General features: G+C 44.3%; 3 protein-coding genes and 1 long non-coding RNA gene across 4 annotated transcripts; 2 read left to right on the forward strand and 2 right to left on the reverse strand.

Annotated features, from left to right (window-relative positions):
- Window positions 1-116: 116 nt before the first annotated feature.
- Window positions 117-1,999, forward strand: LOC127763894 (protein LYK5). The gene has a single exon (XM_052288696.1). It carries the CDS (start codon window positions 386-388, stop codon window positions 1,658-1,660), a length of 1,275 nt encoding a protein of 424 aa, XP_052144656.1. The 5' UTR covers window positions 117-385; the 3' UTR covers window positions 1,661-1,999.
- Window positions 2,000-2,996: 997 nt separating this feature from the next.
- Window positions 2,997-6,818, reverse strand: LOC127763896 (serine/threonine-protein phosphatase PP1). The gene is made up of 5 exons (XM_052288698.1): window positions 6,603-6,818; window positions 6,188-6,411; window positions 4,694-5,253; window positions 4,411-4,605; window positions 2,997-3,430 (listed from the first exon to the last, which is right to left on the reverse strand). The coding sequence occupies exons 2-5, from the start codon at window positions 6,363-6,365 to the stop codon at window positions 3,413-3,415; spliced, it is 951 nt and encodes a 316-aa protein (XP_052144658.1). The 5' UTR covers window positions 6,366-6,411; window positions 6,603-6,818; the 3' UTR covers window positions 2,997-3,412.
- Window positions 6,819-10,039: 3,221 nt separating this feature from the next.
- On the reverse strand, window positions 10,040-12,086 carry LOC127763897 (uncharacterized). Its single transcript, XR_008015766.1, has 3 exons — window positions 11,998-12,086; window positions 11,542-11,929; window positions 10,040-11,029 (listed from the first exon to the last, which is right to left on the reverse strand). It is a non-coding gene; the product is annotated as an uncharacterized LOC127763897 (long non-coding RNA).
- LOC127763895 (RING-H2 finger protein ATL1-like) lies at window positions 11,659-13,237 on the forward strand. Its single transcript, XM_052288697.1, has 2 exons — window positions 11,659-11,790; window positions 12,015-13,237. The coding sequence occupies exon 2, from the start codon at window positions 12,034-12,036 to the stop codon at window positions 12,994-12,996; it is 963 nt and encodes a 320-aa protein (XP_052144657.1). The 5' UTR covers window positions 11,659-11,790; window positions 12,015-12,033; the 3' UTR covers window positions 12,997-13,237.
- Window positions 13,238-13,301: the final 64 nt, after the last annotated feature.

The raw sequence follows: 13,301 nt of genomic DNA on the forward strand, positions 1-13,301 counted from the left end.
GTTCCTAACTTTTTTCAAACTTTCCTAGACACGTAAACTTTCAAGTTTTCTGTCACATCGTTTTAATTTCAATCAAATTTTAAATTTTAGCGTGAACTAAACATACCACTATTTTGGAAGGTAGCAGTGCAATGCAAAATTGCAACATGCCAATATCCAGTTGGGCACATTTGACCTGTCTCTGACCTGACAACCCTCCTTGTCCATCATCATCTTCTTCCTCCCCTCCCCTCCCTCTCATCAAGGGCAAAGGACAAAGGCGCAAGCTTTATTAGCTGGCCGCAATTCAACTCTCCACAGCAGCAGCCGCCTCCCGATCTGGGCGGCCACTAGCTCAACCAATCAAGCAACCAAGCAAGCGAGCTCGGAGCTCGTCGCCTCGCCCATGGTTACCCTCTGGAAGCGGAAACCCAAGCCCAATCCGGAGCCGGAGGAGAAGGAGAAGGAGGAGGAGAAGGATCATCGGATGTGCAAGACCAAGAGCTCCGTCGCCACCGCCTCCATGGCCGCCTCCGCCTCCACCGCCACCACCCCAAGAAAGCATCAGCATCAGCATCAGCGGTCGCCTCGCGCCACGGCGACCCAGTACTCCACCACCTCCTCCTCCTCCGCGCCATCCACCGCCACCGCCACCTCCTCCTCCACCGCCGCCTCGCTCCAGGCTCTCCGCGATTCTCTCCCCGACCTCCCCCTCCTCCTTACCTTCCACGAGCTCGCCGCCGCCACCGCCAACTTCTCCTCCTCCCACCGCCTCGCCCCCAATTCCACCTCCTTCCGCTGCTCCCTCCGCGGGCACTCCGCGGCGGTGTTCCGGCGCCCGCTCCGGCGGGACCAGGCGCACGTGGCCGCCCGCCTCGCCGCCCTCGGCCACTGCCACCACGCCGCCATCGCGCGGCTCCTCGGCGCCGCCGCGTCGCCCGACGGCTCGCTCTTCCTCGCCTACGAGCTCCTCCCGGACGCGTCGCCGCTGTCCGCGCTCCTCCGCAACCCCAACAGCCCGTCCTTCACCCCGCTCGCGTCGTGGCAGTCCCGCCTCAAGGTCGCCGCCGACGTCGCCGACGCGCTCCACTACGTCCACCTCCAGGCCGACACCGTCCACAACCGCCTCTCCGCCTCCACCGTCCTCGTCTCCGGCGACGGCCCCACCCTCCGCGCCAAGATCGCCCACTTCGGCGCCGCCGATCTCGCCGGCGAGCTCCTGGGAGACCGCCGGGGGAGGCGGATCGAGGGCACGCGCGGGTACATGGCGCCGGAGCTCATCGCGGGCGCCGCCCCGTCGCGGCGATCCGACGTGTACGCGCTCGGCGTCGTGCTGCTGGAGCTGGTGTCCGGGCAGGAGGCGGTGAGGTACGAGCAGAACAAGGCAACGGGGGAGTACGAGAGGACGTCGGTGATCGAGAGCGCGGAGGCGGCGGCGGAGGGGGGAGGAGGGGAGGCGATGCGGCGGTGGGTGGACCGGAGGCTGAGGGACTCGTTCCCGGTGGAGGCGGCGGAGGCGATGACGGCGGTGGCGCTGCGGTGCGTGGCGAGGGACGCGGCGGCGCGGCCGGACATGTCGTGGGTCGCCGCCAAGGTGTCCAAGCTCTTCCTGGAGGCGCAGGATTGGTCCGACAAGTTCCGCATCCCCACCGACATCTCCATCTCCATCGCTCCCAGGTGAAGGTGAAACCCCACCCACCTCGCCGGAGACTCACTCACCGCCCACCGCACCTCGCCGGAGACTGACTGACCACCGCCGCATCGCATGCATCCTCACAGTAAAAAAAAAAGATGCAATTTTTTTTTACAGTAAAAGATGCATTTTTTTTTGACAGTGTAAAGGATGCTTTTTTCTTCTTTTGTGGTTTTGTTGTTAATCAGGCGATGTATATAGATAGATGTTGTTGCTGTAGTTGATGTGCAGCGCGATTGAGATCCTCCGTGCCGTGACTTTGTCAATAACATGTGGATCTGTGGGTCAATATGTAAGTGACAACGGCACGGTGCAGTCGACTGCAGAGGATCGTGATCCTCACTTCTAGTACAAATTTATTTATTAGTACTGTTAATATAGGAGATTTAGCCTAACAGTGGTTGACACGATGTGATTGTGAGTGAGGTAGGAATTGTTAGGCGAAAATGCAATCACACATGCTAACATTTGAAACAGAGCCTGATGATTTCTGGATGTACATATATACTATGCGTGAATGGAACGTAGCAGTGAATTGGATGATGAATACTTAAAATCTAAACTCGAAAACTATCAATGTCATGAAACCAATTTTCCTATAGTTTTTAATGGTGCCCGTAGAAAGTTTTAAAGACTTGCAATTGCATCCTTTTTTCCAGCGTTTGATGTGGACGTGTCTGGTAAATCTGGTTTTGAATTCTTCGTCGTTCCAACGGAGAGAAATTTGCGTTGCCTCCTGATCATCCATCCCTCTTTGATAGTGCGCGTGTCGTAACAACGAATCTGATTCTCATCTTTATTTTTCTTTTTCTGCTTGCTTGTCATATCCACAGTTCATGATCTCGTCCAGCGAACATATTCTGACGCTTTAACAACGATCGAATATTAGACTGAAGTGGTAAAGGTTGAGAATAATAATAATAACTCTTACTCCATCCGTTTGACAATGTAAGTCATTCTAGCATTTCCCATACTTATATTGTTGTTAATAAATCTAGACATATATATCTAAATAGATTCATTAACATCAATATTAATGTGAGAAATGCTAGAATGACTTACATTGTGAAACAGAGGAAGTATAAAGGAAGGATCACAATTCAGCCCATGCTATCCTCTCTTCTTCATTTTAATCGATCCAAAGGCAAGCACTTTGAAACCTTAAACTGAGCTTTACAACGCATAGAATCAAACATTCATTCTGATTAGCTCAGATGAGACGTCAGGTTATCAGATCAACGCAATAAGAAACAACAGTTTCCACAAGAAGAACCCACCGATTCTTCAACCACCGAAAGCACAGATGCAAGCAGACACAAGAGGATAAAAAGGGCAGAAAAATTCAGTAATAGCAGGTTCAATGGGACTACCTCTTGGGATATAACTATGTTAGCACTGGTGCTCACTGGATGGAAATTTGGTTCAAAAGCATTCGATTCTAGCTATTTTTATTGGAGTCCTTCTGTCTGAACTTTTCTGAATTTAGGGGGGAGGACGGGAGAACAGTTTTCATTCACATCCTCTCATATGATAAGAGATCCGCATGGTAAAACCAATAATACATTACAACAAGTGTTAATCCAACATGAACGATGATGTACAGTTCCATCGGCTGGAAAGTTGTACACATTTCTATCTGCTTCGCTGTTTATGGACCCGAGCTGTAGGCGAAAATGCCGGTTAGTCGCAGCCGCTGTAGAAGACATGCGCCAGCAGATCAGATCACAGCTTTGCTCATCGTCACCACCCTCTCAGTGACTAATCAAACAGGGGAGAAATGGAGGTTAGATACATTTCAGCATTAGTGTCATTCATTTATTCAAGAATATATTGTTGATATTTCAAGAATGTAGATAATTCTAATGTAATGCAGAATTATGTTCTTGTACTAGTTTTTTACATCTGATCTAGCCTCAAAAAGTGGACCTGTACTTACCTAACCAACTTCCTATCTTTGTATTGATACTGCCACGCGCGCTTAGTGGGGGACAAAACAAAGTAGGTCAAAGGCAATAGGGTGTAACATCAGATATGGGTTGAACTGTTCTGTGAGGTCAATGTCTAACACCAACTTCGTCCTCTATGATTACGACATGCATTGCCATGGCATACACTGGAAATGTAATCTATCGAGGAAGAAATCGAATTGTCTGAATGTATTATATAGCAACCTCATGAATTTTTCATACAACCAGAAACAAATAGGATATCACCAAAAATGGTTGGCGTGCGAATTTCAATTGTAAGAGCTAATAATTAGTATTGCTGAGCATTGTATTTCTATGGCAATTTAATCAGAGTGGAAGTCAAATTGTTGGTAAAGTAGGCAGTTGCAGGAGATAAGCTTAACCACACAATCACCTCAGCCAACTGAAACCTGCCACTTCATTCCGTTAAAAAAAGAGTAATAAGTGCCCTAACTTCTGGAATTATCAAGTGCACAGGAATTCCTGAGCAGGTTTGGTGGTCAGACAAGTGCTCAGTTAATAATATTACATTGAGTGCAAATCTTTGTTTAAAATGTTCCATGAACGTCACGCTACCAGTTCAAATCATTTTCACATTTTTTAAAAAATATGAAAATAAATCGAAACGGAACAACTATACAGAGCAACAGTGGCATGTAGAGAGCAAATATCAGCATGTCCCTTTTTTTGGAAGGGACGCTGCAGGGAATCGCTATATATCATATAAATAATAAAAATATCTGTCACTTGCATACTACTAGTTATGCATACCTTGAAGCCGGATTTGGAATTCGTGGAACCACCCAACATTTTCCTCGCTGGTTTTAGTATTTGAAAAGAGCACATCAGTGTATCATCTACACTCATCATGGCACCAGCATTATCAAATTCTCCACAGTAATTAGGGGCCGAGAATATTGTTACAAGTTGGCGGTTAGCAAAGAACTCGTACCCATCTTCGACAACCTGAATTCCAACAAGGCAAGAATAACTGATAAATCAATTCACTTGGTAAGAAAAATAAAAAGGTCAGGTAATTGTGAGCATGGGGCACCTGATGGGCTCGACAGATGAGGTCTAAATCATGCTTCTCAAGAAATTCAGACACTTTGTCTGGCCCGAATGTATATGAGACACCTCGATCATTCATAGCCCACCCTTGTGCGTCATTGGATGGATCGGACCAAAGGAGATCACAAAGTAACCCAGTATCAGGCACATCCGTGGGGCGGTTGAGGTTGAGTATTTGATCCAGCTTATTCAACTCTGGAGAAAGACCTCCGTGCATACAAAGAATCTTTTCATCTATCAATGCTGCCACTGGTAAGCAGTTAAAACAGTCGGTAAAAGTCTTCCAGAGTTTTACACTGAATCTGCGCTTGCACTCGTCATAAAATCCATAGATGCGGTTGACCGATGCACATTCATGGTTGCCTCTGAGTAGGAAGAAGTTTTCAGGGTACTTGATCTTATAAGCCAAAAGAAGGCATATCGTCTCAAGGCTTTGCTTTCCCCGGTCCACATAATCGCCCAAGAAGAGATAGTTGGACTGAGGTGGATACCCACCATAATCAAACAGCCTCAGGAGATCAGAATACTGTCCATGAACATCACCTGATCAGAAGAAATTATGCAAGATTAATAAATTTGATGATGCGTTATTAAAGCTGCTTAAGGTTTGCTCACAACAAATATTGGAATTCATAAAAAAAAATGAATGTCAACTGCTGCCACATTTTGCTCAAATGTTATTGATTTGTGAGAACTATTGTTTCTCATGGAATATAATGGCAAGATGCCATGAGGAAAAAGAATACAGCCTTAACATCTATGATCAAAGATTCCTCTTAATTCATACTAACACAAAATCCTGAATGGAACACAACCTAAAGATATTGGCATATTTCTATCAACAGGACCCAGCAAGAAACCTGGGGAAAAAATTGAAGACTTTTCTCTCTCCCTTTTTTGAGATGAGAAAAAACTTGCAATATCAGGCTGGTGTACCCAGACCGCCAGATATTGAGATACATTAAATGTGATTGTATCAGGTATGATCAATTCACCATAAACTATAGCGGTCAAAAGTTTCCTAGTAGCAGCTTGAAAGTCTATCTTTGATCTTTCTATCAACAAATTGCCTCGCAAAATAGCAGCTTTCAATCAGCAAATATAGTCGGTATGGTTCAGTTGTACTGAACCACTGAGAAATCTAGATATAACCATCGTCTGCCTCACGGAGTATAAGCTTTCTATGAGCAAACATATAGTCGGAAATACTGAATCACATGATTCATTAGGAAGTATGTGGTAAACCTCTGTTCGAGTAGATAACCGGATCATCAAGCGACAAAACACCTAAAAAGCTGGATAATATCTGGCTATCAATCAAAAGATCGGGTATAGTACATTAAGCAAGTGCATCCAAACAGCACGACGCAGTCACTTGCTACCCGTTGACCAACCAAGCAAATCCCCAAGATGACATTTTCGAGGGCAGCCAACATCAAAGATATTGCTCACGCGTGACAAGAAACAGGGAAATTACCGCAGATTTTGATGGGGGCCTCGAGCTCGAGCAGGTTGGGCTGATTCAGGAAGATCTCCTTGGAGGTTGCGCAGAGCTGCTTAATCTCCGACTCCGAAAGCTGCGCGTTCTTCCCCGGCTTCAGATTCTTCACCTCGATAAGCCTCCGGATGATGTCGTCCAGCAACACCGGATCCATCCCCTTCTCTCCAAGTTCTTGAACTCTCTTCCCTCTCCTCTCGAAACTTCTCAAAAACGCACGAGCAGTAACAGTTAAGAAAAAAGAACAAACTTCACAGCAAGAAACTCGAGCAGAGATCGAAGAAAAATCTTGCTTGCTTTGCTCTCCGTAAGAGGGGATTGGAGAAGGCTGAGGCGGCCTCTCGTTTTGCGACCAGTGTATATTTGGGGGGGAGGGAGAGATGAAAGGTAGTACCTTTTCTTGGTCTTCTTCTCCTTCTCCTTTATTCCCTAATGTTCTAGGATGCTCTCTTGTTCTTGTTCTTGGAGATGGAGGAGATTGTTTGGTGGGTTTTTGGAGGGGATTCGGATTGGATTTTTTGCTTGGGCTCTCTGATTTCTTGTTCTTGGCATTGGTATGGGTCTCTCTCTCTTTCTCTCTCCTGCCTGTGCCAATTCCCCAAAGACTTGTATTGGACTTTGGAATAAAAGCATAAGCTTTTTTTGTATCAAACCCCCTGAGTATTAGACATACTATGTATGGGTCCTTGCTCCTTGGTTGGAGATTTTAGGAACATTTTTGTGGGGTTACTTCTATTTCTCTTTCCTTTCATTTTCTCCCTTATACATCTGACTCTTTTTTGTTGTTGTTTTTATGCAGTCTGAATTTTGTTTGTTTGTATGAAAAGTGTGGATGTTTTTGGATGGATGGAAGATGGCCAAAGGACAGAGTAAGTGCAATGCTGATATTTGTAGTTGTAGAAAAAATAGCATTGGAAGTATTTATGAGTTGAGGAGACTTTTTCTTACTTCCTTTCACTGCATTTGTCATATCAAAAATGGTGATTGTAACCGTAATAATGGCGTGAGCTTCACACGGATTGGTACAAAATTCATGACTATGTGTTTTCTACCGTACTAATTGTTGAAGATCATAAAAACAACATGTTTATCTTCAAAAGATAAATACAACATGTACCAACAAATGAACTTATTTCTACGCTCCTGGATATTCATCGAGAAAATACGCGCATAGTACAAAATTTGTTTCCACAAGACAACGTGTGGCGATTAAGAAAAAAAACTAGAGTCAAATAAATACAACATGTACCAACAAATAATCGAAGCTCACTTTATAGAGTGTCAAATTATAGGATCTTTCCTTAAACTAGTAGGCGAGCTAGCATTATAATACTGCTAAACTGTGAATCAACTGTTGTGTTCTACCTACCACAGTGCACAGTGATTAAATTAGCTCACATTTGCAATTATCCAATCCTAGTAAGTAGTGACATTTGTTACTATGTCGCTAACCCAGTGATGAGTGAACCAAAGCACTCTTTCAGTGATGCAAGCTTTGTGTTTGTATGCTTCCTGATGTTGTCTTTGGATACTTTTGATTTACGTAATCTCTTGGTGCTTTCAACAACAAGTAGGTGCTTACTGATCATGGCGCACAATATGCATAGGTAGAATCCAATAGAATTTTGGGTGGTGGATGGCGGCTTCCTCCTTGTCATCCACCCTTCCTTTGGAATCTTTCAGACAAGAGGACGATCAGCTTGCCATGGAAAAGTCCTGTCAGTGAATGGCCCCCACTGATCATTGGCTGCAGTGAACTGAATGGTTAAACCTTTTTTTTTTTAACTAAGGAGGCCCAGGGTATTATGTACCGGATTATTGCGTGAATTATCTACTTAGGTATAGAGATAAATTAAACCTTTTTTTAAAAAAAGAACTTAACAAATAGGTCTAAAATACTACCTCCATCCTAAAATATTTGACGCTGTTGACTTTTTTAAAAATGTTTGACCGTTCGTCTTATTCAAAAAATTTAAGTATTTGTTAATTCTTTTTCTATCATTTGATTTATTGTTAAATATACTTTTATGTATACATATAGTTTTACACATATCATAAAAGTTTTTGAATAAAACGAACGGTCAAACATGTTTAAAAAAGTCAACGGTGTCAAACATTTAGGAAAGGAGAGAGTAAGTGGTACTCCCTCCGCAGTTATAAGATGTTTTGACTTTGGTTAAAGTCAAATAACTTCAAATTTAACTAAACTTATAGAAAAATATAGTAATATTTATAATATCAAATTAGTTTCATTAAATCAATAATTGAATATATTTTCATAATAAATTTATCTTGTGTTGAAAATATTATTATTATTTTCTATAAACTTAGTTAAGTTTGAAGCAGTTTGACTTTGATTAAAGTCAAAACGTCTTATAACGTGAAACAGATGGAGTATTAAGTATTAACAACGTAGTAGAAGAGAGTTTAAGCGTACAACAAATAATCTAGTGAAAAAATAGTTGAGATTAGCGGCACCAGCGTCGTCAAAGCTGGCTGCTCAATTTCAGAAGAGTCTTCTCCTGTCTTCGCATGGATTCAGACGATATCTATGCATACTAATCATGCGAAGGTCATTGACACGGGTTTCATTCTTCAGAAACACGAGCAGAACGCGAAAGTAATGTGATTTTTAGTTTATTACTGTGTGCTGAGACAGCGTGGTTTCTGTAGATTTCAAGGAGTTTAGAGGATGCATCTGCTAATATAATTTTCTGCAGTTAAGGAGTAGCTGGCTGATCTGCACGAATGTATATTGCTTCCGGCCCAGATGCTTAATCCCAATTCGCTGCTCTGACATTTTACTAATCTCTTCGTTGTTGGTGACAACCAACTGGCTATATATATGCATGATTCTATCTGGATTCTCTTCATATTCTTATAATAATGTTGAGTCCTCATTATATTAGTGACCCTGCTCTGCAAAATGTAAGCAGAATATATATGATCGTGGCAGGAAGTAAATCGTCCAAATAGATTAATGGATGCATCATGCATGAGTGGATCGAAGGAAAATTATATGTGCATCTACCTCTTCTTCTGAAGAAGGCAAAATCTTGTAGCGTATTTGATTGTTTAAGCAAAGTGACCAGGCCAAGTCCCAAATCTGAAGAAAAATATACCATCATCCAGAATCAGATCAGAAAAACTATACGTATCGAATAAACCATAGTGTAAAAATATAGTTTTATTTTCCTTGGAGAATATGAAATTCATGACTAATGCCACCGAAAAGTAGTATACTACTTTGCCTGCAATACCATTGAGCCCACTGAACAAATCAAGAATCGATATTTTTTTAAGACAAAATAGAAGTCAGAGTATGATGTGAGATCACACATGTTCTCAATACCACGACAAAAAAGTGGATATTTTCCAGCTGTACTTCAAAGTCCCCGAACTGAAAGATGCATCTGCTCACTGTCGCAAATAAAATTCAGAGATCGACAAAACATCCCAAGCTAAGCTGGAGGAAGCTGATCAGGAGATGGCAGAAACTCTGTCCAATATAAGCAACCACCAATCAGTAGCTTGGCGAATGCTTCATCTTCACATAGCACAAGCTGCCATGGAGTCTTCTCTGCGATCCATGCAAGGCAGATGCAAGGCAGCGCCGGCAATGGCAGAAGTTGATCTCAGTGGAGAGGAAGACGACGGCAAGATTGCCCGGCAAAGGCCCTATTTAGTTTCCAACTTTTTTCTTCGAACTTCTAACTTTTCTGTCACATCGAACTTTCATACACACAAACTTCTAACTTTTCTATCACATCATTCCAATTTTTTTAAACTTCCAATTTTGTCGTGGATCTAAACATAGCCAAAATTGGAAGACGACGACAAGATTACCGGCAAAATTAATGGTCAATGGAGGCAAGGCCGGAGGGAGTTGGGTTGGTTTCTTCCAGGTGCGTCTGATCTTAGATCTTCAGTAACTTGGTTTTAGTGCTAGTCACTGTCCGATGATCTGAAGGAGATTATACGCAACCAGTTTCAACTAATATCATGAACTGGCCATTATTTCTCCTGATCCTTCTTGGATGCAAAATCAAAGGTTGCTTGTCTGAATTTGAACTCCAATTGAGCATCACGCATCAATTCATGAATATATTCATTCTTGCTTGATCCTGATTCTGATCATCCGTAGCAACTAGCGCAACATGAAGTGCAGACTGCTTTACTATCAACCATTCTTTTAGATAAGGAAGCTTTTTCTTAAAAAAAAAAACTCAGACAATTACATCAATATGATAGAACCGTGCTGAGATCTCTTATAGCCTCTGCATAACTGAGGTGCATAACTGATGCACACAAACACACATAATAAACGTTTATTACAAGTGAAGAAGCAGGAAATGCGGACCATCAATCCTCAGACTTCATTGCCACCAATATTCCTTGGTAAAAACAGTTTCTGACCACCTGCAGACTATCAACCATGGCGCTCTACTCCACCGACAGCAAGAAGGTTCCACGAGCAAGACAAGAGAAGCTTCAGTTCTCTAGTACTGGAGAGACGTAGTGCCCTCAAGCTCTCCTGCTTCCCATTCTTGGAGCTGCAAATGTCGTGTTGCAAGAGTACTACTCTAGTGATGATGAACTGGAAGACAGCAACGTCTGAACAACAGCAAGAGCAACAGGTGGACCACTACTGCACAAGCATATTGTACCTTCAGCTGAATCAGAACCAAAATCTCCCGGCCACGCATCCTACAAATCTGTAAATCAGCGATCGCGATGTGCACCGGAACTCGCAGTCTGAAAACAACATCTCAGTTTATATCATCGAAGCCTGAATTCCTGCATCATCTGTTCGTCCGTTTCCTGATGCAAACAAAGTTCAGGCATCAGAGGGTGTAGTACATATTTGGCAGCATCTTGTTGATTACTAGTGCTTGTTGGACTTGTGTCTGGTTCATTTATGCATAATTAGACCTTATCTGGGTCTTAACCTAAATGGAGACATGGAGTACACACCATAATTGAAGTATTGAGTCACACATAATTGAACGAAGGTGGCCTGAAATGTACAGATTCTTATGTAAAGCAGCAGCAGACAGGGGATGTTAAGTCAGTCCTTCAGTCAGTCAGTCACCGTGCCCCAGACGAAAAGGAATGCACGTACTGACAAGACCAAAAGCAAGCAAGCGTCAGATTAGTTGACTAGCAAGCTACTCCTAGTACAGGTTAGACAAGAAACAGACCAAGAAAGAAATTACCACTACTAAAGCCTAACAGTACAAGGAAGCAGCAAGCGTAGGCCGGCCGGGAACACCGGCGGCGTGCGGCATCCGTCGCACTCGCACATGAAAAAAAAGGGGGAAGCAAAAGCTCACCTCCAAAGCCGCGTTCCTGTCACTCGGCCACACTTCAATCGCATCCAAAACATCAAGCCGCCATCACCACCAGTGCCGTGATCATCATACACAGCATCTCCATCTCTGCAGGGAGTGTGTGCAAACCTGCAAAGCTGCTGCAAATTAAGGATAGCTGTGTACTGACAGTTCATTTTCCTTGTGTTGTGCTGTTGTGCAAGCAACTATTGCTCCTACTGCTGCTGTCCTGCTCTTGCTCTTGCTCTGCAGGTTGGGTTTCTTTCCTTCCTCAATTTCTTTCACAACTCCACTGCATTTTCCAACCTGATCGGGTGCTGCCTTTTCATTCTTCCCTCCTACCTCGTTGGCTACTACATTGAGCATCACCATTTGGTCTCACCATTCATACCTGAAAACCAGTATATATGTTGCATCAGCAGCATCATCAAACCTGGTCTATCTAGCTCAGTAGCTCACCTGCTTGTGTGCTTAAGCTCGTGTTTGCAGCAAACCATGGATGCAGACAGGGACCCCATCTTCCCGGTGCAACAGATGCCATCACTGCTGTTCCCGCCACCGCCGCCACGGCCATTGGCACTCGACTCCACTTCTTCAGCATCTTCTTCTTTTGTGCCTCACCATCCATCCATCACGAGCTTCCCAATACTGGTGCTCACCGTCCTGGGCATCCTCACCACCTCCGTCCTCCTGCTCACCTACTACATCTTTGTCATCCGCTGCTGCCTCAACTGGCACAGCAGCAGCTCCTCCGACACGCGGACGGCTGGCCTCATCTCCCGCCGTCGACGCGGTGCCGCCTCCAGCAGCCTCCCGGCAGTGGCCGAGCCGCGTGGGCTAGAGGAGGCGGCCATCCAATCATTGCCGGCGTTCAGGTACAGGAAGGCCATCAAGGACACTACTGCTGATTCCAGCGAGTGTGCAGTGTGTATCAGTGAGTTCCAAGAAGAGGAGAGGGTCAGGCTCCTGCCCAGCTGCCTCCATGTCTTCCATGTTGACTGCATCGACACTTGGCTCCAGGGCAACGCCAACTGCCCACTCTGCAGGGCAGCCATAGCCACCAACGACAGCCAGCTTCCATTGGATCAGTTCGTGAGACCTGAGGAGGTAGTCATTCAGGTGATCACTGGCGCGGAAGAAGAAGGTGCACAAGCACCACAGCAGGAGGCCAATACGGCAGCTTCTGATCCTGCAGTAGATGCTACTAGTACAAATCAACAGGTCAGTAGTAAGAAGACGAAGAACCAGAATGCATGGCATGTCAGCATCAGTAAGGGAGATGAGTGCATTGCAGTGAGGAGGGACAGAAATGTTCTTCCATTGAGGAGGTCCTTCTCCATGGACTCACTGGGTGGTGCTGGAGAGGTGCATTTGCAGATTCAGAATATTCTGCAGAGGAGCACCCACTTCCACGGGGATATCAGTGACAGCAGCAGTAGCAGCACTGGAACATTGTAGGGATTACTATGCCTGCACATTCTATGGCCATGTTCTATGCAAATTCTTTTGGTGATCTTGTTCACCAATTTTTCTTTTCTTTTTCTGCAAAATGCAATATTACATGTCAATTTTTCTCTAATGGACACCTATAACATGGTTTGTGTGTGTCCGAAATTCCAGACTTCAGACAGTAGAATGGCAAGTTCTTTCTGTGAAACATTCGTGCAAAACAATGTAAGTTCCAGACACCTACTGCTACTGTATTTTCCAGCTCCTTTGAATCTGCCCAAGCTTCCTCTTCAGGCACTGATACATGCATGTGA

The sequence above is a fragment of the Oryza glaberrima genome, chromosome 2, assembly GCF_000147395.1.
Source record: "Oryza glaberrima chromosome 2, OglaRS2, whole genome shotgun sequence".
Lineage (NCBI taxonomy): Eukaryota > Viridiplantae > Streptophyta > Magnoliopsida > Poales > Poaceae > Oryza > Oryza glaberrima.

Excerpts from the sequence above, each read along its gene's own strand:
- LOC127763894 (XM_052288696.1), top strand. The coding sequence starts at position 386 with ATGGTTACCCTCTGGAAGCGGAAACCCAAGCCCAATCCGGAGCCGGAG.
- LOC127763896 (XM_052288698.1), bottom strand. The coding sequence starts at position 6,365 with ATGGATCCGGTGTTGCTGGACGACATCATCCGGAGGCTTATCGAGGTG. Across the intron at positions 5,254-6,187 it reads GGCCCCCATCAAAATCTGCG|GTGATGTTCATGGACAGTAT; the intron begins GTAATTTCCCTG and ends TCTTCTGATCAG. Across the intron at positions 4,606-4,693 it reads TCATCTGTCGAGCCCATCAG|GTTGTCGAAGATGGGTACGA; the intron begins GTGCCCCATGCT and ends GTTGGAATTCAG.
- LOC127763895 (XM_052288697.1), top strand. The coding sequence starts at position 12,034 with ATGGATGCAGACAGGGACCCCATCTTCCCGGTGCAACAGATGCCATCA.